At 39.2% G+C, this 25,216-nt stretch overlaps 1 protein-coding gene across 8 annotated transcripts in view; it reads right to left on the bottom strand.

Moving 5' to 3' along the window:
* RASGEF1B (RasGEF domain family member 1B) overlaps nucleotides 1-25,216 on the bottom strand; it is a 648,732-nt gene that overhangs the window by 141,883 nt on the left and 481,633 nt on the right. For all 8 annotated transcript variants that reach the window (XM_042984295.1, XM_042984299.1, XM_042984294.1 and 5 more), the window contains one exon: nucleotides 17,892-17,978. In XM_042984295.1, coding sequence (XP_042840229.1) covers nucleotides 17,892-17,978 — 87 coding nt within the window. The remainder of the gene's footprint in view (nucleotides 1-17,891; nucleotides 17,979-25,216) is intronic.

Below are 25,216 nucleotides of genomic sequence, written 5' to 3'. Positions count from 1 at the left end.
CTACAGTAATGTATGTCAATTATTTCTCAAAGAACTGTTGGAAAAAAAGAAAATTCTCAGGGAATTCTTGGGTTTTTCTGGGGTATTCTAATTTTCAGGTAGTTCCAGAGATGAACGCTTCTTCAACAGCCAATGATGCATCTGGGGAGCCCCTAGAACCAAACATGAGTTAAGAATTTCTCTTGAGAAACAGCTTGCACCACTCTAGAACCTCAGTGGAGTCTGCTACTCCCATGCAGACCCCATTCCAAGGCAGTCATCCTCCTCTTTGCTCACTCAGGGCAATTTCAGGCCAACCACCACATAAGGCAACTCAAACCATGTGGATGACCATACTGGTTGGACTTTACTTTAGAACAAACTTCTATTATAAGATATAATGCATGTATTAAAATGGCATGAAATCTATATATACAATTTAAGAAATAGTTATGAAGGACCACTCACGTAGTTAGTAACCAAATTAAGAACACTGTCAACACCTGTAGAAGCATCCTGTGAGGCCCTTCCGTGTCACAACCCGCTCCCCGAGTTCTTTTTTTTTTTTTTTTTTTAATGCACTCCCTCTTCAGGCCCATCATGCCTCTTGGCCAGGATTTTATCAGCCCTTGGAAGTGTCGGACTTTCCCAACATAGTTCTTACTGTACATGACACTTCTCTGGCATTTAATAAAATATCTGTTGCTATTTTAAAAAATTTTCTCCATTGATCATAGGAAATGATTGTCTTCCAAGGCACAAAAGGCATATATGTTCTGGAGAACAGCTTACTTTAGCAATTGAAAAGGATTTAACTTGCTTTTTTATGATTATTTCTAAAGTGATATTTTAAGCAATTTGCATTATCCCTTTTGAATTCAATGTTTATATCATTTAGCTATTGGGTTCTTAGCATTTTTCTTATCAGCCTGTATGCATATATGTATGTGCATGTATGCATTTCAAAATGGATGTTAATTCTTCGTCACATTTGTAACAAATATTTTCCCCAGCCTGTTGTTTAAGAGAACATAGAAACTCTTAATTTTGTTTATGTTGTATATTACCTTGACCTTTTCCTTTGTGATATTTTTTCCAACAACTTTCAGATAATTTGAACAGACACTTCCAAACTTATATAAAAATAGAAAAAAGTATTATAATGAATCCACATGTACTCATTACCGAGGACAAAAATTATCATACATTCCCTCCCATGCATTCACTGTTTTTTTGCTAACATATTTTAAAATAAATTTCAGACACAATATCATGTCACATATAAGTTCTTCAAAATATATTTCTAGTTGATCACAGCTTTTCAAAGAACAATCAATACACCCATCAACATTTACAATAATTCTTTAATACCTAATATCTAGTCAGACTCAGTTTTCTCTGATTTTTAAAAATATCATTGCTGAATTTTTTTAAATCTAGATTCAAGTAAGACCCATGTACTGTGTTTAGTCATGTATCACAAAAGTTCCCTCTCCTTTTTATATTTTATGCCATTCATTTGTTGAAAAAACGGAGTCATTTGTCCTAAGGAATACCCCCGCCCCCTTTCTAGATTTGGATGATTATATCCATGTGATGTCATTTACTACATTCCTCTATCCTGTGAATTTTCTATCAAGTGATATTTATAGGTACAGATTCGGTAAGCTTCAGGATTAATTTTAGAGAGACAGAATACTTCACAGGTGATACTGTGAACCTCCTTTTGCATCATGTCATGAGACACATAACGTCTACGTGTCTCACTTTTACTGATGTTAAAGTTAATTAGTGGTTGCAGGTAATCAACATTGCAGGCAATCAATGTTTGAGCTATCAGTTTTAATGGTCACTGATAATTATTTCCTGGATCCAGTAGTGCATTAGGGTTCTAATACTTTTTTTTAGGTTTCTAATACTTTTCAGCTTAGAAAGTCTTGCTCTATTATAGTATCAGATCATTAAATATTTTCCTAGGACTTTGTTTGTTTTTTTTTTTCTTTTTAACATTAAATCTTGGATCAATCTGAAATTCACTTCAGTGTACAAGGGAGATGAGGATTTAAATTGATTTCTTCTAGAAAGTATGTATTCCAAGAATGTCTCCAGACAAGTAGTGAAGATGGCCTTTATTGCACCATCCACCAAGTGATGGAATTCTGACTGGCCATAGAGCTTTTCTCAGTGGGACCCCAGACTATTTTCCAAATATTCAATAATTTTCCCAGCACTCTCTGTGCCCTGACATTGGTACATTGGAGAGAGATTCTGTTACTTACAGAGATATCACACTAGGACTCAGACTGAGAGTATCTGACATGGTTGGGTGTCTGTCATGACCTCTTACTTATTGTAAGAGCACTTCTATACCAGAATGGAAAACTAGGACTTTTGTGATTACTCAGGGTTTTGTTCAATCACTAAGTTTTAAATCTTGAAAATGTCAGCTTTTTATTTCTGCAAACTATCATTTTGCCATTGAGGGAAATAACCTTGAAAAATCTGTACACATGATATAATGACTCAAATATAGGCAGAAGTAGTTACATTCCTTTTTCTTCTTCTTTAAGAAAAAGAACATAGTCACCTCTTTCCAGATGTTGACACCTTCTGTCTGCTCCTTAAATCGGCAGAAATAAATCTCATTGACAGGGTAATTATTTAGGTCATTTTTGTTTTTATTTGTTTTTTACTACCTTAAGAAAAAGTTATCAGGTATTTGGTTTAAATCAGGAATAAAAAAGCTGTAAGACTTTCTCAATGGTTTCTTGACTCAAAAAAATGGTTTCTTGACTCAAAAAATTTAACTAATATGAGGTTAGTTGTGCAAAAATTTGAATCACATTATCTTTTTGATCAAAACCATCCATAGTTCCTCGTTATTTACAAAATCAAATTCAAATTCAAGTTTCCACCTTCAAGTTCTCTCATTATGGGTCCCCCACACCTGGCCTCCCTTTCTCTCACCACTTACTCCTCAGAGGAACTCTTCAAAATTGTCACTCTGGTCTATTCTGTGTCTATTTGGTTTTACACATGCTAATTCCTAACCTGAACACCTTTCTCATTTCTCTTTTAACTCAGATTCTAGCCTTTTCTTTTTCAAATCTAGATCAAGTTTACAGTCATCTACATTTCTTTTCCTGGTACTGGCCTTAAAGATCTCTTTGTTCTTTATATGTCTTTAGAAAGAAAATGGCATAGTTTATTTAACATGTAAGTTTTTTCTTTTACTGTTTACAGTGTGTTTGTTATGGTTGTCTAAGTAGGTTGTAAGAGCCAAAGTACTATGCTACATAGGACTTCATTTTTGGACCCTATTATATTGAAATTCCTATGAATTTTTTAAAGGATAATTTTGATGATGTGATTATCAAATCCGCAAATGGCATGACCCTAAGAGTATGAGAGATTTAAAAAATGGCCACAATTTTCATGTCTTCTGATATGCTGGCCTTTTGTAAAGTGACTTTGAAGCTCCTCCCATCACGAGATGGAGGCTGTTTTCCCAGCCTTTGAAGATTCCTGGCCTTGGGACTTGTTCTGGCCAACTGGCTACAGGGAAAATGATGGTGTCTCTGTCCTGAGTTTATTAGGACTCAAACGGTCTTTCTTGGTTTTGTTTACTATCTTGGGACCTCTCTTCTGATATGTGAGCGAGTCCAGGCTAGCCTGTTGGAGGATGAGAAACCATGTAGAACAGAGACTAGCTATCCCAGCTGACACTTTTTTAGACCCACCAGCCTCCAGGTGACCTAGCAGCTAACCACAGATATATGAGTGGTGAAGTCCAGAAACACTGCTAAACTGAGCCCAGCATAAGTTCTGACACATAGAATTAGGAACCAAATCCACCAAGTTTAGGGTGGCTTAATATATGGCAAAAATTAACAAATACAAAGGGAAAGATAAAAAATACTAAGTTGCAGCATTTTGATCCTAAAAGACTATAGCATTCTAGAAACAATATACTATACTCTTAAGGTAAAATGTAACTGAGGGAAGTATGAAACTCTAAATTTCAGTTAAAAAAGCTAACTGTGTAAAGAATACACAATACCAGACAGATAGCTTATCAACATATAAGCAAAACACTTAGTGGCTTTGGTTGACCACAAGCATATGACTCAACCTTGTGTTTCTACTCTTCTAACAAAGCTGGATTTTAAGCTATGATTTCATGACTTTATGCTGTGTTAAATGTATCAGACCCCAAAGTGGGGTTTGTCCAGAGGACATTGACCACTATGTTGAAGGACCTTGAAATCAATGCACACAAGGAAAAATGGAAGGCAATGCACTTGGGTATCCAGTGGAAATATCGAGGAGGTAGAGTGGATAAGATAAATGTCTTAACTATTTAAAGACCTACCATGTGGAAAAGAGGCTGGACGTGTTTAGTGCCACCTCATTAAAAATTAGGACCTTTGAATATTAGGACCCATGAATAGAAGCTATAAGAAGGTATATTTCATGTCACCAAAGGGAAGAGGTTGAATTAGAGAGGCTGCATGTGCATACTGTCTAAGATTGTAGACTAGGGGCACCTGGTTTCCTCAGTTGGTTAAGCGTCTGACTCTTGGTTTCGGCTCAGCTCATGATCTCATGGTTTATGAGTTCAAGCCCCACATTGGGCTCTGTGCTGACAGCATGGAGCCTGCTTAGGATTCTCTATCTCCTTCTCTCCCTGCCCATTCTCTGCTCATTCTCTCTCTCTCTCTCTCTCTCTCTCTCTCTCTCTCTCTCTCTCTCAAAACAAATTAAAAAAAAAGAATGTAGGCTATGTTGAGGTGTCTGGGTGGTTTAGTCAGTTAAGTGTCCAACTCTTGATCTCAGCTCAGGTCATGATCTCGCAGTTCATGGGACTGAGCCTCATGTGGGGCTCTGTGCTGACAGTGTAGAGCCTGCTTGGAATTCTCTCTCTCTCTCTCTCTCTCTCTCTCTCTGTCTCTCAAAATAAATAAATAAACTTTAAAAAAAAAAAAAAAGGAAAAAAAAGGAACGTAGACTATGTAGTCAAAACCAGGTCCTCTGCTTAAAGCTGGATGATGTTGGGCAGCTGCCCAACCTCACTAAGCCTCAATTTCCCCTTTATCTTTAAAATGGAAATAATAACAGTACCATTTAATGAGGTTATGATAAAGATTAAGCAGGATTTTTGAAGATAAAATGCTTAGCCCAGTGTCTAACACATAGTAAGCACGCAATGCACCTTATTTATTATCATTAATAATAAGAGCTATATAAATATGAAATGAACTGCCTCAGGTGGTAGAAATCTCCCTCTAACTGGAAATGGCCACAGGAGGGTTGGCAGGTGTTTGTAGGACAGATTTAAGCATCAGATGAGAAGTTGGACTAGATGACATTTAAATTACCTTCCAGTGCTGAATAAGCCATTCTTTATCCCTTAAGACAGGAATAACTTCTTTAGTATCTCCCAGAATACTTAGCACCATGGATCAAATGATATTCACCTACTATTCTTAGTAAAATTGTCTGATCATATAATTATAAATGTATACTTTTCTCATAGTAAGAGTTGTTCCATGCTAAAATGAAAATATGTGAAGATTCTTGATTTTTCTGTATCTAATTTGCTCTTTGAAAAAAGGATGCCATAAAATTTTATTTTTATGATTACTAATATTGACTAAAATGAAAAAGTGTAAGTTTTAGTGCTACAAATTCTTCTTTGTGAGATACTGAAATCCATATGTACAAGCCTCTCATCTTACACTTGGAGTTAACCTATCAGAATGCCTGATTTTAAACTGGTCAGATATTTTCAAGGAACAAAAGGCTGAACTTTCTTTCATGACCGACTTCCTATCTGTCCAAGCTGAAGCCAGTAACCAACGATTTTTCCTTCTCTTTGCATAGGCCGCTTCTGGAAATGCTGACCATGATCACTCTTACCTTCTACAGGCAGAGCAGACACTTCTAGCTCCCTTGGCAATCCTATTTAATAAAATAGATCTGGTAGAATTACCTAAACAGGATAATATACCCATCTTCCTCAACTATCTCACTGTTATCAGTTAAATAGGGAGGAATTCACATTGGCCAAGGCCCTGTCTTCATGGTCTCTAATTGATAAAAAAACTTTCCTTTTCTTACAATGAGTTCCAGCATAACAGTGGGCATTAATCATCTGTGGGAAGTGTTTTACTTTAATTAATGAAAGTTTAGAGTTGGGTTATCTGGCCAAGAGAATCCTAAAATGTGTAAGTGGGAAGAAAAGTTCTGAATTCTGGGTTTGAATGAGCTCTGGATTCCGGGTATGTGGTGAAATAAACAAAGCATTCACAAGCACAAATAAGATTTCCAGACCATTCAGTGCCTGGGGTGTGCCATACACTGTGCCACACAGGGAGGAATACAAAGAAAAGAAACATGGTCCGTCACTAAGAGGAGACGGAAATCCAAGCAAACAATTTCAACAAAGTAAGAGCAACGCAGTAATAGAAAACAAGTACAGGTTTAACTCAGAATAGAGGGTGGACGAGGAGCAGAAGAAAAGTGGAAGTGAATGGTAAGACAGATTTTGAAAAAGAGGAGGGGCTTAGGCAGGAACAGCTTGCACAATGGCACAGAGCTGTGAAGTAGTGTGTAGGAGTCGCGGGAATGAGCAATGGAGCTGAGGCTGGGGTGGCCAGGAGGTATGTCGTCATACATGCCTCACTCTGCCATTGAGACATTCAGCCTAACTCAGTAGTAATGGGAAGTCACTCCACCTCTCAGTCAAGTAAGGAGCTTGATCATATTTGCACTTGGAAAGGATAACTCTGTAGTGGTATTGATGGGGTGCTGAAAGAAGGTGAGAGTGGTGAGACGGGAACCAGTTAGGGAGTTCATCTGGAACCAGAGGAGAGATGACAAAGGCCTTAATTACAACAATCACAAGGGGGGAAAAGAGGGTGAATGTCGAGGATTCAGAGCCACCTGAATTGCATGGCTGACTGAATGGAAGAGAAAGAATGAGGGATGGGACCTAAGTACCTGCCTTAAAGTTTTGGGAAGAACGTAGGAACGCTTCACTGGGAGAGGTACAGAGCATTTATACAGCAGCAGAATCAGAAGGGAATGAGGGGCCAATTGCTTTAGTTTTTGAACATACTGAGCAAATAAAACAAGAGAATGAAGAAAATTTCTTAAGGAGAGAGAGTTGATTTTTTTTTTCAATGGGCACCAGGAATGGAATACTAGAGAGCAAAATCGGAGGCATCACTGAGGAAGAAAGATGAATGAAACAGTGGAGGAGACTGAGAAGGTCAGATGGGAATTTGCAGGGTCAGCTCTCAAAAAAAACCAAGAGAGGAACAACTTGCAAGAAAAGGTCAGTTGAGTCAAGCCAAAGAAGAACTGAAATGTACTCTGGATTTAGCAGTAAGGATTTTCCTACTGACCTTGGCAAGACTACTTTCTCTGGTACAGTGAAGGAAGGAATCTTCTATGCCACAAAGAATGGAAACACTTCCCACCCTCCCACCCTCAACCTCTTTTTCTATTGTAATCTAAATGCTGATTTCCCTTTGTAAGTTCTTGCTATAAAAATCAGTTTCTGCCTTTTGCAAATGAATAATGTCTTTTAAGAGTTACCCTGTAAGCAAATGTCTTTTAAGGTAAAGTTGAATTTTTCACTGTTTTTCACTGTTTGTTAGAGAGGTTTCAGAAGGCATTGAATGAAAAGCAGGCTGAACCCAGGTGATCAAGAAAACAGGGATCTAAGATACAACAATATGAGAACTTCTTTCCCTTTCTTTTTCTATCACTTCTCTCCCCTTGGTAACAGGGGGAGCTTACAATGTGGAAAGCAGCTTACAATGTGGAAAGAATTAGGCTTGGTGATTTGAGGACATAAATAATGAACAAGGCACAATCCTGCCCCGCCTAAGCCCCCAGCCACAGAGATTACAAGCCCTGCAAAAGACAGACATGCAATCAACCAACCCTAAGTGAGGTCCAGTGAAATAAATGTTCATAATAGTAAAAGTAAAGTTCTATGGGAGCCCAAATATAATTCCCCATCTCTCATAAAATGCAGGAAATGACCTTTAAAAATGTAGACACAATTGGGGAGTTCACCGCACCACTAATTACCTCCCTTATTCTTCAGATCATAAACTTTTATGCAATCTACTCTCCGTTCACTTCATTCGTACTCGTTTATTTCACCAGGCACCCAAACGGTCTATATGAAAACCTTAACAGGCATTAGTGGCAAGTGGAGATTCCAGCTCTACCCTTGGCTTTATTGCGATTCTTTTGTTAAATTGAACTTTAATGATATTTAATAATACCACTTTGTCTCTTCATTGAAAGTGTTAAAGTTCTTAAAATTAAACGCATAGCCTCATGAATTAGGTGAACACGAAAACTCTTTCTCCGAATGGAGACAAACTGGGACACCAAAATATATGGAAAGGCTTCTGAAGGATACTATTTTGATCTGAGTAACCTCATGGTGATACCTTTGCAGTTCATACCCCCTTTAAAGTTCTTTGTAAAGCAACTGCCTTTAAAGAGACAACCTAACGTTGCATGATCACACATTATTTCCACTTGTGCAGGGTGGCTATTTTTAACTGGGGCCTTTGGAAAATGAAAATCTAAGGTTGGTTAGCTGTAGCCAGAGTGACCCATAATATAAGCCAGGTCATACTTTTTTGGCATCCTTCTGTGTGCTCTCGGGAAACTTTGATTATATTTTAACTAGGAACAGAAAAGAGATCGTCCAAATAAAAACCCATCTCTCCAGCAGGTGGTTAGGCAGGGGTTCTTGAGTCAGGCATGCCTAGTTTTGGATGCCAACTCTATCATTTATTAGCTCTGTGACCTTGAACAAGTTCTTTATCCTCTCTAGGCTTCATCTGTAAAATGATTAAATGGGAGACTGGATATGAAGAACTTAGGTTAGTGTTTTGCAGAGTCCTCAAACAATGGTGGTTATTACAATAATTATTATTGCTGTTATCACTTATACCCAACCAACCTGGATTACTGTTTATAGCAGATTGCCTCACACATGGAAGCCATTCAATATCTATTTATTTCTTCATGGATATTTGGTTGGCATAGAATGCTTAGATTGTAATTTTTCAAGAAGGGCTTCCTTTGGCTTTCTCAAGGGAACCCACAGTATTGGGAAGGAAGCAAAACTGCCTAAGTTCTATATGAATTCTGCTGATAATGCTACAGTGTTATTTCTCAGAGTTTAGTGATATTATTTTTTTTTAGATCTATGTGAATAGAGAGTATATGTATCTTATGGCAGTCTTAGATCTTTTTTCCCTATTCCCAGGTTGGACAAATTAAAGTTTCTCTTTCTGTCAATAACAGATGAGGTAGTCTACAAGCATTTTCTATCAGAAGTTCCGGTTGATATTTTTCAGCTGGGTTCTGGGAGAGACATCAGGGCAGTGTTAATGGGAAAGTGTCAGCACACTGAGATAAGAAAAGAATAAACAGGAGTTTTGTAATATAAATATGACTCCATGACCTTTGATAATGGCACAGTCTCCAGTAGCAAGGGTCTGGAATGTGTGTGTGTGTGTGTGTGTGTGTGTGTGTGTGTGTGTGTGTGTGTGTATTGTTAATAAAACATTTACCTCATATTTAAACATCAAGTACATCATAATATGGCTGTACATGTTGTACCATATATTTCAACCTTTATAGATAAGCTGTAAGGCAAGATCAGAATAAGAATGATTTTTGTTCAAGTTTGTTGTTTCCCATTTTTATAGTGTATAGGCATCTACCTGCTTCTGAACCGATGAATTTTGTAGACCTAATAAAATATATTCTATAGATATTCATTGTTCATATTTCATTTATTTTCTGTAGGTTTTGGGATCTTGCATTGAATATTTTTATATACTGATGGGAGAATATAAGTTGAACAGCTATTGGTTTAAGCATATTTGTTAAACCTTATTATAACTCTTTGGAGCTTATCAGACCTATTAATGGGGCCATTTTTTCTGCTAGGAATACTGGGATGGATAGATTTCTTGTCCTGGTGCATCAGGTTGCATTTGTTACCCACGTGAACTCCTGCCAGTGGACCCAAACTTCAGCCAAGGGTATGCTGGGGTAATAGTGGGAATCCAAGAATCTAAATTTAAAGGATATATATTCTCATCTCTGGTTATTTAATATTTGCAGACAGTCCTCTTTAATTGATATTTTCTACTGTTTTATTGTGCTCCACTTTATTGTGATTCACAGATATTGTAGATCTTGTTCTCGTTTATTTTTTACAAACTGAAGATTTAAGACTTTGGTGGAAATCACTGCAGATGTGATGGAAATAGCAACAGAATTAGAAGTGGAGCCTAAAGATGTGAATGAATTGCTGGAATCTCATGACAAAAATTGAACACATGAGGAATTGCCTCTTATGGATGAACACAGGAAGTGGTTTCTTGAGATGGAATCTACTCCTGGTGAAGATGCTGTGAAGACCGTCAAAATGACAACAAAGGATTCAGAATATTACATAAACTTCATTGATAAAGCAGCAACAGGGTCTGAGAGGATTGACTTCAGTTGTGAAAGAAGCTCTCCTATGGGCAAATTGCTATCGAAGAGCATCTCATGCTCCAGGGAAGTCATTTGTTTAAAAAAAAAAGTCAATCGCTGTGGCAAACTTCAGTGTTGTCTCCTTTTAAGAAATTGCCACAGCTACCCCCTGATCAGTCAGCAGCCATCAACATCAAGGCAAGACCCTCCACCAGCAAAAAACTCATTGAAAATTCAGGTGATGGTTAGCATTTTTTAGCAATGAAATATTTTTTAATTAAGGTAGGTATTTGTTTTTAGACACAATACTACCGCACACTTAAAAGACTACAGCGGAGTATAAACATAACATTTACATACACTAGGAAGCAAAAAAAAAAATTCACTTGACTTGCTTTATTGCAATATTTGCTTTATTGTGGTGGTCTGGAATCAAACCTGCAGTATCTCTAAGGTGGGCCAGTACAGGACAGTAGAGGGGTTCTGACTTTTGTAAAATTCTATGTAGATGCAGTAGGTCACTCACATCGAATACTACTTTAACAACCGTTATGTACAAGGACAAGAAGTTGAAAATAGCTGACTAAAATCCTGTGTGACAGGTTTATAGCAAAAGCTGGAGCCCAAAATGTTTACCCCAGGGAATCCAAACCTGCTTCCAATGGTGAAAGAATAGAATACAATGTCAAATATATGCATGAAGATATTTATAAATATTTTCAAACTAATGGCAGCTCCTGCATACAATGAATATCAATAGAAATGTTATTTGACCAGATAATGGGTCCCATTGCTGTTCCTGAGTTTGAGTATTTTCAGCACAAACTGGTTTGCCTCAGTTCCAGGGGGAGCTTTTACGAAATTCAGGGTATGATAGATATCTGAGTTTATTATGTTCAGAATTCAAAGACAGGGTTCTCTGCTAAGCGGACTTCTGCTCATCACCTCATTCGCAGAGACAGACCTTAATGTGTTTATCTCGTCTTCCTTACTCAGGCTCAATTTGGGAGATGGGTCTTAGCAACTAGGCATTTTCACTTCTTTAATTGATATTGCCTACTGTTTTCTACTCTCACTAGATTCTAAGTGACTTCTCACAGAGCATGCAGCCACTTTCCCCACTGTCTAATTGTGCACTAGGATACCACTGGCCACTGTACCACTGGCCAAAATAGTAGTGGTGTAGACAAGATGCAAGTTGATTTCTGTCTCAGGCAATAGAAGGCTGAACAAAAGCAGTCAACAGTTCTATGGAGTCAGAAACCCTGACGCTTAAATCTCATTTTTCTGCCATCCTCTCTTGGTCTAAGGTGGCTCTTCTTGCTTTTGCTACCTCATCTGTAGTCCAGACAGCAAGCGAGGCATGCCTTTCCCTACAAAAGGCATAACTCACGACTTGCATACATCACTTCCACTCACATCCCACTGACAACAATCTCATCATGTTGCCACATCTAGCTGCAAGGGAGGTTGGAAAATGTGCTCTTTAGCTGGATGGACATATCCCAACTAAAACTTCCATTATCTCACAAGAAGAAAATCGACCCCTTACTTTGAAAGTTTCTTTCTCACCTTGTCACAAAAAGCTCTAGAAGAGAAATACTTAATGCATTTTGCTCCATAGACCAGAAGCTAAATGTATAGAGATAGTGATCCAATCATATAGCTCATGCTCAAAGAATTAAAATTTTGTTTATCTGCAACTGTAGTAGTTGTAATGGCTTGCTTTGCTCAGCATTATTATTATTTTCTAATTACTATTCCTGACTTTGGTATTTTTTTTTTTTGGAAGCAGCAGTAAGCCTGTGGGTTGGCTTCTACATTCTCTCGGGTCACTGAGAGCCCTGAATATTGAATATTAATCCCAAGGTGCTTCTCACAGAATAGGTGCTATCTATCCAGATCCAGCTACCACATCATGATGTAACATTCAATGATTCTCAGTGGGCTGTCACTTATAAGACTATTCTTAAAATGTCCCTGTTTGCTACCCTAAACTTTCCTTTGATAAGAAATATTCTCCAAGTGCTAAAAGGAGCTAAAGATTAATCTGTTAAAGGGACACCTCTCTTTATTTTCTTCCCACAGATGCCTCCCACCTTTGAAATAAAGCGGTGCTCCATTTTGTTGATTCTGAGTTCACCAGTTCCTTTCTTTTTATCTATTGTTTATCCAGTTACTTCCAACTACCTCCTCCAGTCTCCCTTTCGCTCACCCGGAAATACAGAAGGCCCAGGGAGCCTTGTTTGTTTTGTTAGCCACCCTTCCATTTAATAACACTGCTATCCTTCAAGGCAGTGTCTCTCTCCATTTCCTTCTAGTCAAATCAAGTTAAAGTTACTTTCCTTTTGACAGGGGACATGCTTACCTATCACCTAAATTCCTTTTGAGAAAGGCAGGTTGGCATAGCCATGGTCATGGGCAGCTCCTAATCTAAAAACAGCTCTATCTGCTTTGTGTATTCTGCGCAATTTGCCAAGGTCATGGCACTTTACTGGGTTGTTTTGACTCGGCATGATCTACACAATGCTTGCGGAGCTGAAATAATGCTTCTTTCAGCCCAGTCTCTTGTCTTGCCAGTAGGGCCAATGAGAATTTTGTGGGAGAGCCTGTTAAGTTAAATTTTATGTCGTCCTCTAATGTTACTTATCTCTCAAAATCCCTGCTTTTGTCTCCATCATCATTGTCTTATTCCCTTTCAACAGTCCACTTTGGATCTGCCATTAATTTATTGAAATCCCAAAATCCCTTTTGCATTTACTGCTAGCCTGTGCAACCTCTTGGGGGCAACATGTTTACGGTCAAATACATTAAAGAGTAGTCTGTCTTAACTCATTCTCCAGAGTATCTCCTATGAATTACAAAGAAAGTCCTCCAGTTATAACATTGTGGGATTTGGGGGAATAAGTTCATCTTGAGCTTTCACAACACGATATTTAGCAGCTGCAAAGGCAAGGAAGACAAAGCTGCCAGGTCATCCCCTGGAAATCCCAAGACATATATTTTTAACATTTGCATTCTTATTTACATAAATTTGTATGCTTCGTTCAAAAGGCGCTGACTCCAATTATGCAAAATAAAACACGCAACTCCTCTTGATCTGAGAGTGGATAATCACACATTCCAGGCTTGCTTTCCTGCTGCCCAGAGTGATTTCTTTGGCTTTTCCCTCTCTGCTCCTGGAAGTTTTCCTCCTTTATATGTACCCTCTAATCATAACCATTAATGAAGAGTTATCATTTAATTATAAGACTGGAGTCGGTCCCAAAATATTATTTTTTCAGACTGGTATTCTCTGTTATCCAATTGGGATTTTCATAACACCTTTCCACCCCCCATAGCAAGGGAACAGTAGTCCTTGGTTCAGTTTGGGACACCATAACTGGGTCCGGCGTGCAGCCTTTCACCCAACAGAACATTTTTTGATGTGAGGAAGAGAGTTTGGATTCAGGGTCAAGTAACCATAGACTCAATTATTCACACCAATGCTGCTTTCCATTGACCCCTATAATTAAAAGCTTGACTTTGCTTACATTTTTGGCATCATTTTCCCCCTTCAGGTAGATGGCAAACAGAGCTGATTGCAAAACGAATTCATTAGAGTATTTGACAGCAAATGTATAGATCCCAGAAGCCAGAGCTTTGGAGCAATCCACTCAACCCAAGACAGTCCCGGTGTCACTGTATGGATACCTGGCTGCTAATTCTGCCCTGCCAGAGGGGAGAGACCCAAGAATCACAGAGTGAAATACCATCAAACCAAGAATGGTCATACTACACTTAATTTCCTTCTGCTCTCTGAAAAGCATTCCAGAAAGTCACTCCCTACCATTCTTATAGTGCTGTTACTGTTTCTGATCAGGTGTAGGAAAACACTGAGTAAACTCAGTAAACTCAGTAAACTGTCTACTGGATGAAGTGAAACTTAGTCAAAACAGAGCCCTCCAAGGTTTATTGACATCTGATGTTAGCCTTTGAAATGTCTTCTTTCTGTCCCCACAAACTGCTGGTCTATTTAGAACCTATATTAACAAAGTTGGGGCACCTGGGTGGTTCAGCTGGTTAAGTGTCTGTCCAGCTTCAGCTCAGGTCCCAATCTCAGGGTTCAGTTTGTGGGTTAGGGCCCCGCATCTGACTCTGCGCTGACTGCTCAGAGCCTGGAGACTGCTTTGGATTGTGTCTCCCTCTCTCTGCCCCTCCCCTGCTCGTGCTCGCTCTCTCTCTCTCTCTCTCTCTCTCTCTCTCAAAAATAAATAAGAATTAAAAAAATTTTTAAAAAAAGAACCTATATAAACAAAATAGGTGGGGCTGAAGGGGAATGAAGCAGAGACAAGGCAGTGAAGGGCTGGGGCAGTTGCCAACACATTTTGTGATGTGTGGAGAGGGTTTTTGTTTGCTTGTTTAATCTTTGTGCCAAGTGATACTCTTTTCACTAGGAACTCAAGTCAGCAGAGAGGAAGTGCAGACCCACTGAATACAAAGTACAGAAACTCGGTTCCAAGTAGCTTGGGTTGCTTCCCTTCTATGCCTGCAAAACGTCAGGCCTGCAACTGCATGAGGAAGAGGCTTCTGTTCGGCCAGGGTTTCACACCCTGTGGACTGCTGCATTGGGCGGGACTTGCCACCAAGGCAAAATTACCAGGAATCGCCAGGCAAATAGATTCATTTCCTTTAAAATTTTTTTTTAATGTTTATTTATTCTTGAGACAGAGAGAGACAGAGCATGAACGGGGGGAGGGTCAGAGAGAGGGAGACACAGAATCTGAAGCAGACTCCAGGCTCCGAGCTGTCGGCACAGAGCCTGACACGGGGCTCGAACTCACGGACCATGAGATCATGACCTGAGCTGAGGTTGGACGCTCAACCGACTGAGCCACACAGCCGCCCCGATTCATTTCCTTTTAAAAAGTACAAAAAAACTCTAACTCAGATATAAATTTTAAAAATAATAAATAAAATAAAATATTTATTGAGTACCTACAAAAAAAAAGGTACAACAAATTCTGGTTCCGCCCACAGATACCTATAAGTTGGAGAGAAAAGCCCTATTACAAGAAGTTTTGTTTGTTTTTGACTTTTGTCAACAGCAGCTCTGTTTCATCCCGGGCACTGGATTGTGTGTGGCCCCAAGATGCTCTACTGGGCAAACAACAGAAAGGCAGCAGGAATCCCAGATATACTGCGGCCCTTCTGGTAAGGTGTGCTCAATATACCAGACTTAGGCTTCTCTTCCCAACATATGCTTCTCTTCTATCCCCTTCCTCAGCTTCCATTTCTTCTTCTTTTTCTTTTTTTTTATGTTTTTATTTATTTTTGGGAGAGAGACAGAGAATGAGCCAGGGAGGAGCAGAGAGAGGGAGAGAGAGAATCCCAAGCAGGCTCTGCACTGTCAGCACACAGCCCAATGCGGGGCTCAAACTCACAAACCATGAATGAGATCATGACCTGAGCCAAAACCATGAGTCAGATGCCTAACCGACTGAGCCACTCAGGGGCGCCACCCCCCCCCCCTGCCCCCAGCTTCCATTTCTTGACATAAACAAATTGAGGATGTGCTTCCTCTAGGCTTACCACATGTATTGCCTTTTATTTATTCATTCATTCACTTGCATAATTTGTTGAGTGCTTGGATACATAGTGAACAAAATAGGTAAAAATAACAACTTACACAGCGCCTAGGTGGCTCTGTCGGTTAAGTGTCTGACTCTTGGTTTCAGCTCAGGTCAAGATCTCACTGTTCGTGAGTTCAAGCCTTGCATCAGGTTCCACATTGACAGTGTGGAGTCTGCTTTGGATTCTCTCTCTATCTCTCTCTCTCTCTCAAAATAAAATAAACATAAAAAAAATAAATTAAAACTTACTGTTATGGATTTATATTAAATTATTTAATCTGGTGACAGTCCCATGAGGCAGGTACTGTAATGATGTCCTTTTTACAGGTGACTTTGCTCAAAGTCACATAGCAAGTGAATAGAAGAGCTGGGATTTGAACCCAGGCAGGCTGGCTTTAGCGAGCCCACACTCAACCATCATGCTCTACACTTCTTGGTGGGATTGATGGGTATGATTTCAGGTTCAGAAGAGTAGCACTTCAGGCAAAACCTGTAATTTCTCTTCTAGAAGTAGTCGTTCATTGCACAAGAGAGTTTGAATAACAGGTATGTTGTTAAAAGTAGTACTGTGGCTGGACCTAACACTAACATGTTGAAGGGGATCAGAATATGCCACTCCCAGATATGCCAGTTTGCCAAAAGAATTATTTTGAGCTGAAGTCAACTGAGAAACAGTCCCCCATCACTTTCAGTCTAAAAGCAGGGCATAAATCTCCCTTTCTAAAGGTTATATACATTTTTATTTTTGTTTATGTTTTATTGTTTATTTATTTTTGAAGGAGAGAGAGACAGAACATGAGCAGGGGAGGGGCAGAGACAGAGGGAGACACAGAATCCAAAGCAGGCTCCAGGCTCTGAGCTGCCAGCATAGAACCTGACATGGGGCTTGAACTCACAGACTGTGAGATCATGACCAGAGCTGAAGTCGGACACCCAACCGACTGAGCGACCCAGGCGCCCCCAAAGGTTACATAAATTTTTAAATGTGTCTTCTTCTCCCATACGAGCAAGAAGATGACTTTATCACCAGAGATGATTCTTATCAATGGGTAAGGCACCAACTTGAGTCTACATAACAAACTTAATAAATAACTCTTATCAACCCATTAATTTTCTCCATATGTTTATCTTCTCACAATTTACCATTCTGAGAAGCCCAACCTCTCCCCACCACCACCCCCCCCGACCTTCTCCTTTCTCCTGCACTTCTCCACATTTTATTGCTTTTTGTTAAAATAGTATAAGCCTGGAATATGTAACTGCTTCTTTGGCCCCTCACTTCTTTTCTATGAAGGGCTCCTTATTTGTAGTAATAAACATTTTCTCTTGTTTATCTGTCTCTTTTTTTCCAGTTTGATTTGCATAACCCCAGGTACTAAGCCTAAGGGAGTAGAGAAAAAAAATTGTTTTTTTTTTCCCCCTCTCCCCTACAATGTAAATTACTAAAAGCACCCTCTTTCCTTCTAACAAGTTCTGATAGACCAGGGAAGGTAAGTTAAAGAGATCAGAGCAGGACATTGAAAGGGAGGACATCAGCAGGATGGGAGTGGGGGTAGAAGCTGAACACAGGCACCTCAGATTAACATCTCTCAGTTTAACATTTTGCTAAGGGCAAGGGTACACTAGGGCCAACCAGACCGGTCAAAATTTGGATTTTATCAACCACTTTTATGAGCTCAGTTTGATTATTTCACCCAAATAGCTCAAGACAAAAGGCATAACAGCCAACACACTCAGATCATACTGTTGAGTAAGAAATGGATTCATTCTTACTTTGCCAATTGGCTTCTCAGTCAGAGGGCTCGTAAAGCAGACTGGAGTTATGCTGCTGCTGTACATCGAAAGCTTCCATTGCTGTTCCTGCAAGAAATGAAACACATGAAGAGAGAAAGAGAGAGAGAGACACAGAGAGATTTCAGACTTGGCTGGCTTTTCTGCTGCACAGAACCATTTTCCAGTTGCTCACAATAGTGCCTCAAGCACATAAACCTAAGGGTTGTCACTTGAAGTACCTAAGTCAGCAGTTTTGCACGGGCATCTTCAATATGCAGTCTGTGCAAACTCAGTTAACCTTGTACAAGGACATATTACAAAACCGTTTAAGACATTTTGAAGGAATTCATGCACACATATTGACTTAGATGCAAAATACTTCAGCCTAATCTGTTAAGGTATCTTCCTAGAACATAAATCAGACTATGTGAATCTTTTTAAAACAAAAATAACTTTACTAATAGCTCATTGCACAAAAACACTGGCCACAAGTCAATGTCAGTCCTCAAATCTTTAATTCTATGTGGGATACTATCCAAAGTTCTCTAGCTGCTTTTCAGAATACTCCAAATAGTGACTTTTGTGGCGGGGGGGGGGGGGGTTGTTTTTTGTTGTTGTTTTCCTTTTTCTTTTTGTTTTGTTTTTACTTTTTCTGCCTCAGTTCTAATTCTGTCCCACAATTTAACCTAAAACTCAAGCCACATTACTCAATGTGTTTCCTTCCATTCTATGCCTTTGTTAATGTTGTTCCCGGTTCCTAAAATATCCTTTCCTTAGTATCTGCCTATGATTTCCTACCTGTCCTATTAAGCCCAGCTCAGATTCCCTAAGAAACATTTTGCTATTTTTCTCTACTTCTTTTCTTTATTTTTAAATTTTAACTCCAGTATAGTTAACATAATGTTCTATTAGTTCAGGTGTGCAATATAGTGATTCAACAATTTTATACATTACTCACTGCTCATCACAATAAGTGTACTCTTAATCCCTTTCACTTGTTTCACCCATCCCCCAACTCACCCCCCATCTGATAACCATCAGTGTTCTCTAGAGTTAAGAGTCTGTTCTTTGGTTGTCTCTTTTTTTCCTTGTTCATTTGTTTTAATTCTTAAATTCCACATATTAGTTAAATCATATGGTATTTGTCTTTCTCACTTATTTCACTTAGCATTATACCTTCTAGATCCATCCATGCCACTGTATATGGTAAGATTGCATTCTTCTTTATGGCTGAGTAATATTCCATTATGTACGTCTTTGTGTGTGTGTGTATGTATGTATATACACAACTTTATTCATCTATTGATGGATATGTGGGTTACTCTCATACCCTGGCTATTGTAAATAATGCTGCAATAAACATAGAGGCACATATAACTTTTCAAGTTAGTGTTTTCATTTTCTTTGGGTTACTATCCAGTAGTACAATTACTGTATCATATGGTAACTCTATTTTTTATTTTTTGAGGAACTTCAGTACTGTTTTTCAGTATGGCTGTACTGGTTTGCATTCCCCTGCAACAGTGCATGAGGTTTCCTTTTTCTCCACATCTTCACCCACACTTGCTGTTTCTTGTGTTTTGATTTTAGCCATAGTGACAGGTGTGAGGTGACAGCTCATTGTGCTTTTGATTTGCATTTCCCGGATGATGACTGATGATGAGCATCTTTTCATGAGTCTGTTGGCCATCTGGATGTCTCCTTTGAAAAAGTGTGTATTCGTGTCTTCTGCCCATTCTTTAATCAGATTATTTGGGTTTTTTTTTTTTTGCTGTTGAGTTTTATAAGTTCTTTACATATTTTGGATACTAAACAGATATGTCATTTGCAACTATCTTCTCCCATGCAGTAGGTTGTCTTTTAATTTTGTTGATGATTTCCTTTGCTGTGCAGCTTTTTATTTTGATGTAGTCCCAAAAGTTTATTTTTGTTTTGTTTCCCTTGCCACAGGAGACATATCCAGAAAAAGTTGCTGTGGCCAATGTCAAAGCAGTGACTGTCTGCGCTCTCTCCTAGGATTGTTATGGTTTCAAGTCTCACACTTAGGTGTAATCCATTTTGAGTATACTCTTGCATGCAGTATAAGAAAGCTGTGCAGTTTCGTTCTTTTGCATGGAGCTGTCCAATTTTCCCAACACCATTTGTTGAAGAGACTGTCTTTTTCCCATTTCATGCTCTTGCCTCCTCTGTCAAAGATTAATTGACCATATAATCATAGGTTTATTTCTGGGCTCTCTATTTTGTTCTATTCATCTATTCATCATTTTTGTGCCGGTAGCATACTGTTTTGATGACTACAGCTTTGTAATATAACTTAAGTCCAGAATTGAGATGTCTCTAGCTTTTTCTTTTTCAAGATTGCTTTGGTTATTCAGGATCTCTTGTGAATCCATACAAATTTAGGATTATTTGTTCTAGTTCTGTGAAAAATGCTGTTGGTATTTTGATAGAGATTACATTAAATCTGTAGATTGTATTTTCCTCTACTTCTGACTAGAGTCAGAGTAAATCTCTCCCTACCACAAAGTCCATGTACTATTATTAGAGTACTTGTCACTTTCTTCTGGGAATGTGAGCTACCGAGGACAAGAACTCGTGTCTTAGTTATCTTTGAATCCTTCACAGTGTAGCACTGGTCTTATACATTGCTGTGCTCTAAACATTTGTGTCCCTACAAAAATCTGTATGTTGAAATCCTAATCTCTAAGGTGATGGTGTTAGGTGATGGGGCCTTTGGGAACTGACTGGATCGTGAAAGCAGAATCCTCATAAATGGGATTAAGGTCTGATTAATTAATTAAAAGAGACACAAGAGAGCTTCCTTGTTGTGTGAAGATACAAAGAGAAGTCTATAACCTAGAAAGGGGCCCTCAGCCAACAGTGCTGGAGCCCTGACCTCAGGCTGTAGCCTCTAGAACTGTGAGACAGAAGTTTCTGTTGTTTATAAGACACCAAGTCTATGGCATTTTGTCATAGCTGCAGGAACTGACTAAGATATATTGTAGGTGCTTTCTGTTAGAGCAATCTTTCTTTTTGCCAGCTGAATCTTTTTCTCTATGTAGTCACTAATTTCCAAAGACCCTCCAGATCCGGCTCTCTCCAGCTCCCAGTTCTCATGCCCATAACACATATTTTTCACTCTCTTTGCAGTCTTTTTAAAGGAGACACCAAGAGGATTGTTACTGAAGAAAAACACTTAACTGTAGGTACCAATAACCCCATAAAATAAAAATGACCTTTAAAAATTAATTAACAAGTATTGATCCATCCCTACCTCCTGCTGTCCATTAATTGGCCACGTTTCTTGAGTGAAAAGAAGATTTTTCAGTGGTCTTAGCAAAGGATAGAGTTTGGCCCTCTGGAATCTCTACCCCTGCTGTTACTAATTATCTTACCCTGGGCAAATTACTTGTTCCAGGGTGGCCCTGCCTGTGAATGTGGTTTGCATTATCAACACACATCATGCAGGGTATTTTGAGACTAATTGTGGAGATGTCTGTGACCTGGAAAGGTGAGGCGTAATTTCTGGGGAAGAAGCCCTGTAGTTTACCCTTAGGAGAAGTCATTCAAACATCTGCCTTCTTCCCCGGGTCTGAAAACAGGGGTTATGGTTGGATTCCAAGGGAGGTGAGGATTTCTGTCCATTAGGAGTTAAATGGAGACTAGCAACTCACTTCACAGGTCATATTCCAGCCATCAAAGTTTAATTACTATCAAACCCTGTTGGCTCAGGTCCTAACCATATTAGTGAAGCCATGATGAAAGTTCCAAGGGCTCCCATTACCAAACCCCACCTTCCAGAGATAAAAAGACACTGCATGGCACCAGGGAAAAGGTCAAAACATATCTACTTGAGATTACAACTTTTTTTTTTTTAATGAAAATGTTGATGATCAGGACATATGATTCTGTTTTAAGGAAGTCAATATGCAGACACAGTAGATGAATCTGAAGAACTCTGCCCTTCACTCTGAGGCTGGTCCAGTTGCTATGGCAACATACAACTAGTTTTCTTAGGTTGTTTTGCAGCCTGATTTTCTTTAGACTAAAGATTCCCTTGATATGTTTGCACTGCGTATAGTTAAGACTAAAAAACCCAGTAGTTGCAAAACATAGATTTCTTACCTAGAAATTACTGGTTTGGTGGGGAAATATGTGATGATTTTCGGCCATACCTACAAGGGAATTTCTGAAATCATGGGTTCATATGCAACACAAAGTAGTGATGGGCATACAGTTATTATTAGCCAGTGTCTCCCTTTTTCTGTATCTTTTCCTCATTTCAGGATTTCCACATAAGGTTTTGCTGTTGTTGTTTGGGGGGTTGAGCGGCTGGGTGGCTGGTGCTAACTGCTGCTCCGCATTGAACTCCCCATTTGCTAAATGTGGGGGACGGGGGTGCTGAGAATGGACTTGGACCAAGTGGAATTACAGAGAATTAGAGAAAAGTTGTTGAAGCCTCAGGCAGCTCCCTGCAAAAAGAGAGCAATTACTGCCCTCATCTTCTTTTCGTAATAACTTCAGAGCACCCCTGAGAAGCTACAGAACTGCTCAGAGATCCCCACGGGAAAGGTACCTGGTGTTTTTGTTCTATGACTGAATTCCTAAAGGGAGAGGGAAGAAGTGGTTAAGGACTTGAACTGTAATTACAACCTTCAGTGTTTATCCTGGCGCCTGAAATGTAAGAGCAATCCCTGGTGCTAAAGGACAGAAATAATCTAGGATTTTAAAGGACATAAGGATCACCTGTTAGGCTCAGCTAGTTGATTGAACAGTGGGATCAGTCCAGATGGCATCTACTTAAGGGTGCATCGCTGGGCAGCTCAAATGAATCTAATAACCCTGAAGGAAAGAATGAGTCCTCCCTCAGAAATCTGATGGACATTGTTGTCCATCAGCTCCCCACCCCCCTCCCCAACACCTTGGGGCTAGGAACAATGTGTTCTGTTTTGAGATGGAACCAGAACCTAATTTAAAGATTGCCATGCCTCCATCTAGCCTTGCCTTGTCACATTATTTATCTGGAGTAAATATGATTGGGAGTGCTTTTAAAGAACTGCCAACGCAGCACTTGAGTTGCTCCTCACAAAAGTCATCAGCTGTTTCTGGGACCTAGGATGTTGAGGGAACTGGGACATTGCAAACATTCAGTGGGAACCCAGGAAGGAGAAAGTTCCGGAAAAAGGACATGCTATAGGTCGTCAGTGTTGCTCTGGCCCCTGTTTTCTCTGGCCGCCTGACCTGATGGTTGAGGCCAACCAACAGGGAATTGGGTTCACCCCGCCCATCCCCGCTGAAGTTGCTTCCTTGCAAGGGTCAAGTGCACAGATGCAGAGGTGAGGTGGCCTTGGGAAGGGAGGAGAACTGGGTGGAGGGCCATTAAATGTTGACTCACTTAGGCTTACCCAGACTTCCTCCCTTTTTCCACATTCTAAAACAATTTTGGTGAACTTAAGTAAACTGTGCATACTCTAAGTTTTCCTACTTCCTTTTGGGTTATTATCACAGACCTAGACCAGCTCCAGTATATGAAACTCCTCTCCCTCTAAAACTTGCAGGCATAGAGTCACAGGGGCAAATGTACCCACAAATAGTCCAGTTTCTATATTTTCTGGGCAGAATTCTGGTAGAGGCGCCCTGCTTATGCATTCTTCAGCACCTCCCTCAGTACTCATTTCCCTTAAATGCTCAGCTAAATTTTTGCATGTAAATTTCCATTTCTTGGCTGTTTCACATGCTGGTTTTTAAAATGTCTCCTGTGCTTCTGCCTTCCTTTGCTATGTTTTATGCATCTTCAGTAGCACCTGTACCTACCACAAGGCTACCATTACAAAGAACATTAAAACAAGTGCTTTCGAAACACTCAACAACATTAATGGGACTCCTGAAAGAAAGAGGCACATTCCCTTCACTGCCTGCTTGTGTCTATGAGTTTCCTGCCAGCCTTTATCCAAATGCACGTATAATTAGCTATGACACCACTTTGCATCACACTCTTTTACATTTTCCACCTAACATCACATTACATGTTTTCTGTGTTATTACACAGTCTTTGGACTTAATATTTAGTGACTACATAATATTCCATCAACAAAATAGAACATAATGTATTCGGTATCTTGGTAGATATTTTTATTATTTCCATTTTTCCTCTAACTGTTTTTGAAATTTAAAAAACAGTTGTATTGAAACAATTCATGTCACATATAATTCACCCATATAAAGCGCACGATGAAGGGGCGCCTGGGTGGCTCAGTCGGTTGAGCATCTGACTCTTGATTTCAGTTCAGGTCAGGAGCCCAGGGTCGTGGAATTGAGCCCCATTTCAGGCTCTGTGCTGAGTGTAGAGCCTGCTTAAGATTTTCTCTCTCTGTGTCTCTGTCTCTGTCTCTGTCTCTCTCTCTCTCCCCTCCCCCTCTCCTCTGCTTTTGCTCACTCTCTCTCTAAAATAAAATTAAAAATTAAAAAAAAATAGTAAGTGAACAATTCAACATTTTTTAGTTTACTCACAGTATTGTACAGCCATCACCACAATGTGATTTTAAAATATTTTTGTCCCCTGTCAGAAGAAACCCATTATCTACTAGCAGTCATTCAGCATCTCTCCAGTGGCTCTCCTCCCTGTCTCAGGCTCCAGGCAACCACTAGTCTGCTTTCTGTCTATATTTTTGCCTATTCTGTACATTTTATATAAGTGGAATCATATAATATGTGGTCTTTCATTTAGCATATTTTCAAAGTTCATCCTACTGTTGTAGCATGTATCACTAATTCATCCTTTTTCATTGTGAAAAATATTCCACTGAATGGATATACCACATTTTATTTATCTACTCATCCATTTGAGTTGTTCCCACTTTGTGGATATTAATAAGGCATCCATGAATATTCATGTCCAATGGATGGGATGTATGTTTTCATTTCTCTTGACTATACACATAGGGGTGGGAATGCTAGATCATAATTTAGTTGTATGTTCCACCTTCTGAGGAACAACCAAACTATTTTTTCCTATAATTAACACGCAAGTATACTCTTTTTTTCTTTTGAATCATTTCTTCAGAACATATTTCAAGGAGTAGGGCTCCTGTGCCAAAGATATGGACCTTTTTTATGGCTTTTATTCTATACCATCCAATTATTGTTTTTCAAAAGGATTAAACTGGTTGACACAGCTAAAATTCATATTTGTCATATATGTACACATGTACATATACACACAACTCTTTTTTTATATATAGCAAACTTATGAGAAAGATATCACAATTAACTACATATTTATAGATGAAGACACTAAAGCCCACGGGGGTTAGTAACTCAGTGTC

Source organism: Panthera tigris, chromosome B1 (genome assembly GCF_018350195.1).
Source record: "Panthera tigris isolate Pti1 chromosome B1, P.tigris_Pti1_mat1.1, whole genome shotgun sequence".
NCBI lineage: Eukaryota > Metazoa > Chordata > Mammalia > Carnivora > Felidae > Panthera > Panthera tigris.
This window is presented reverse-complemented; position numbering and strand designations above follow the sequence as displayed.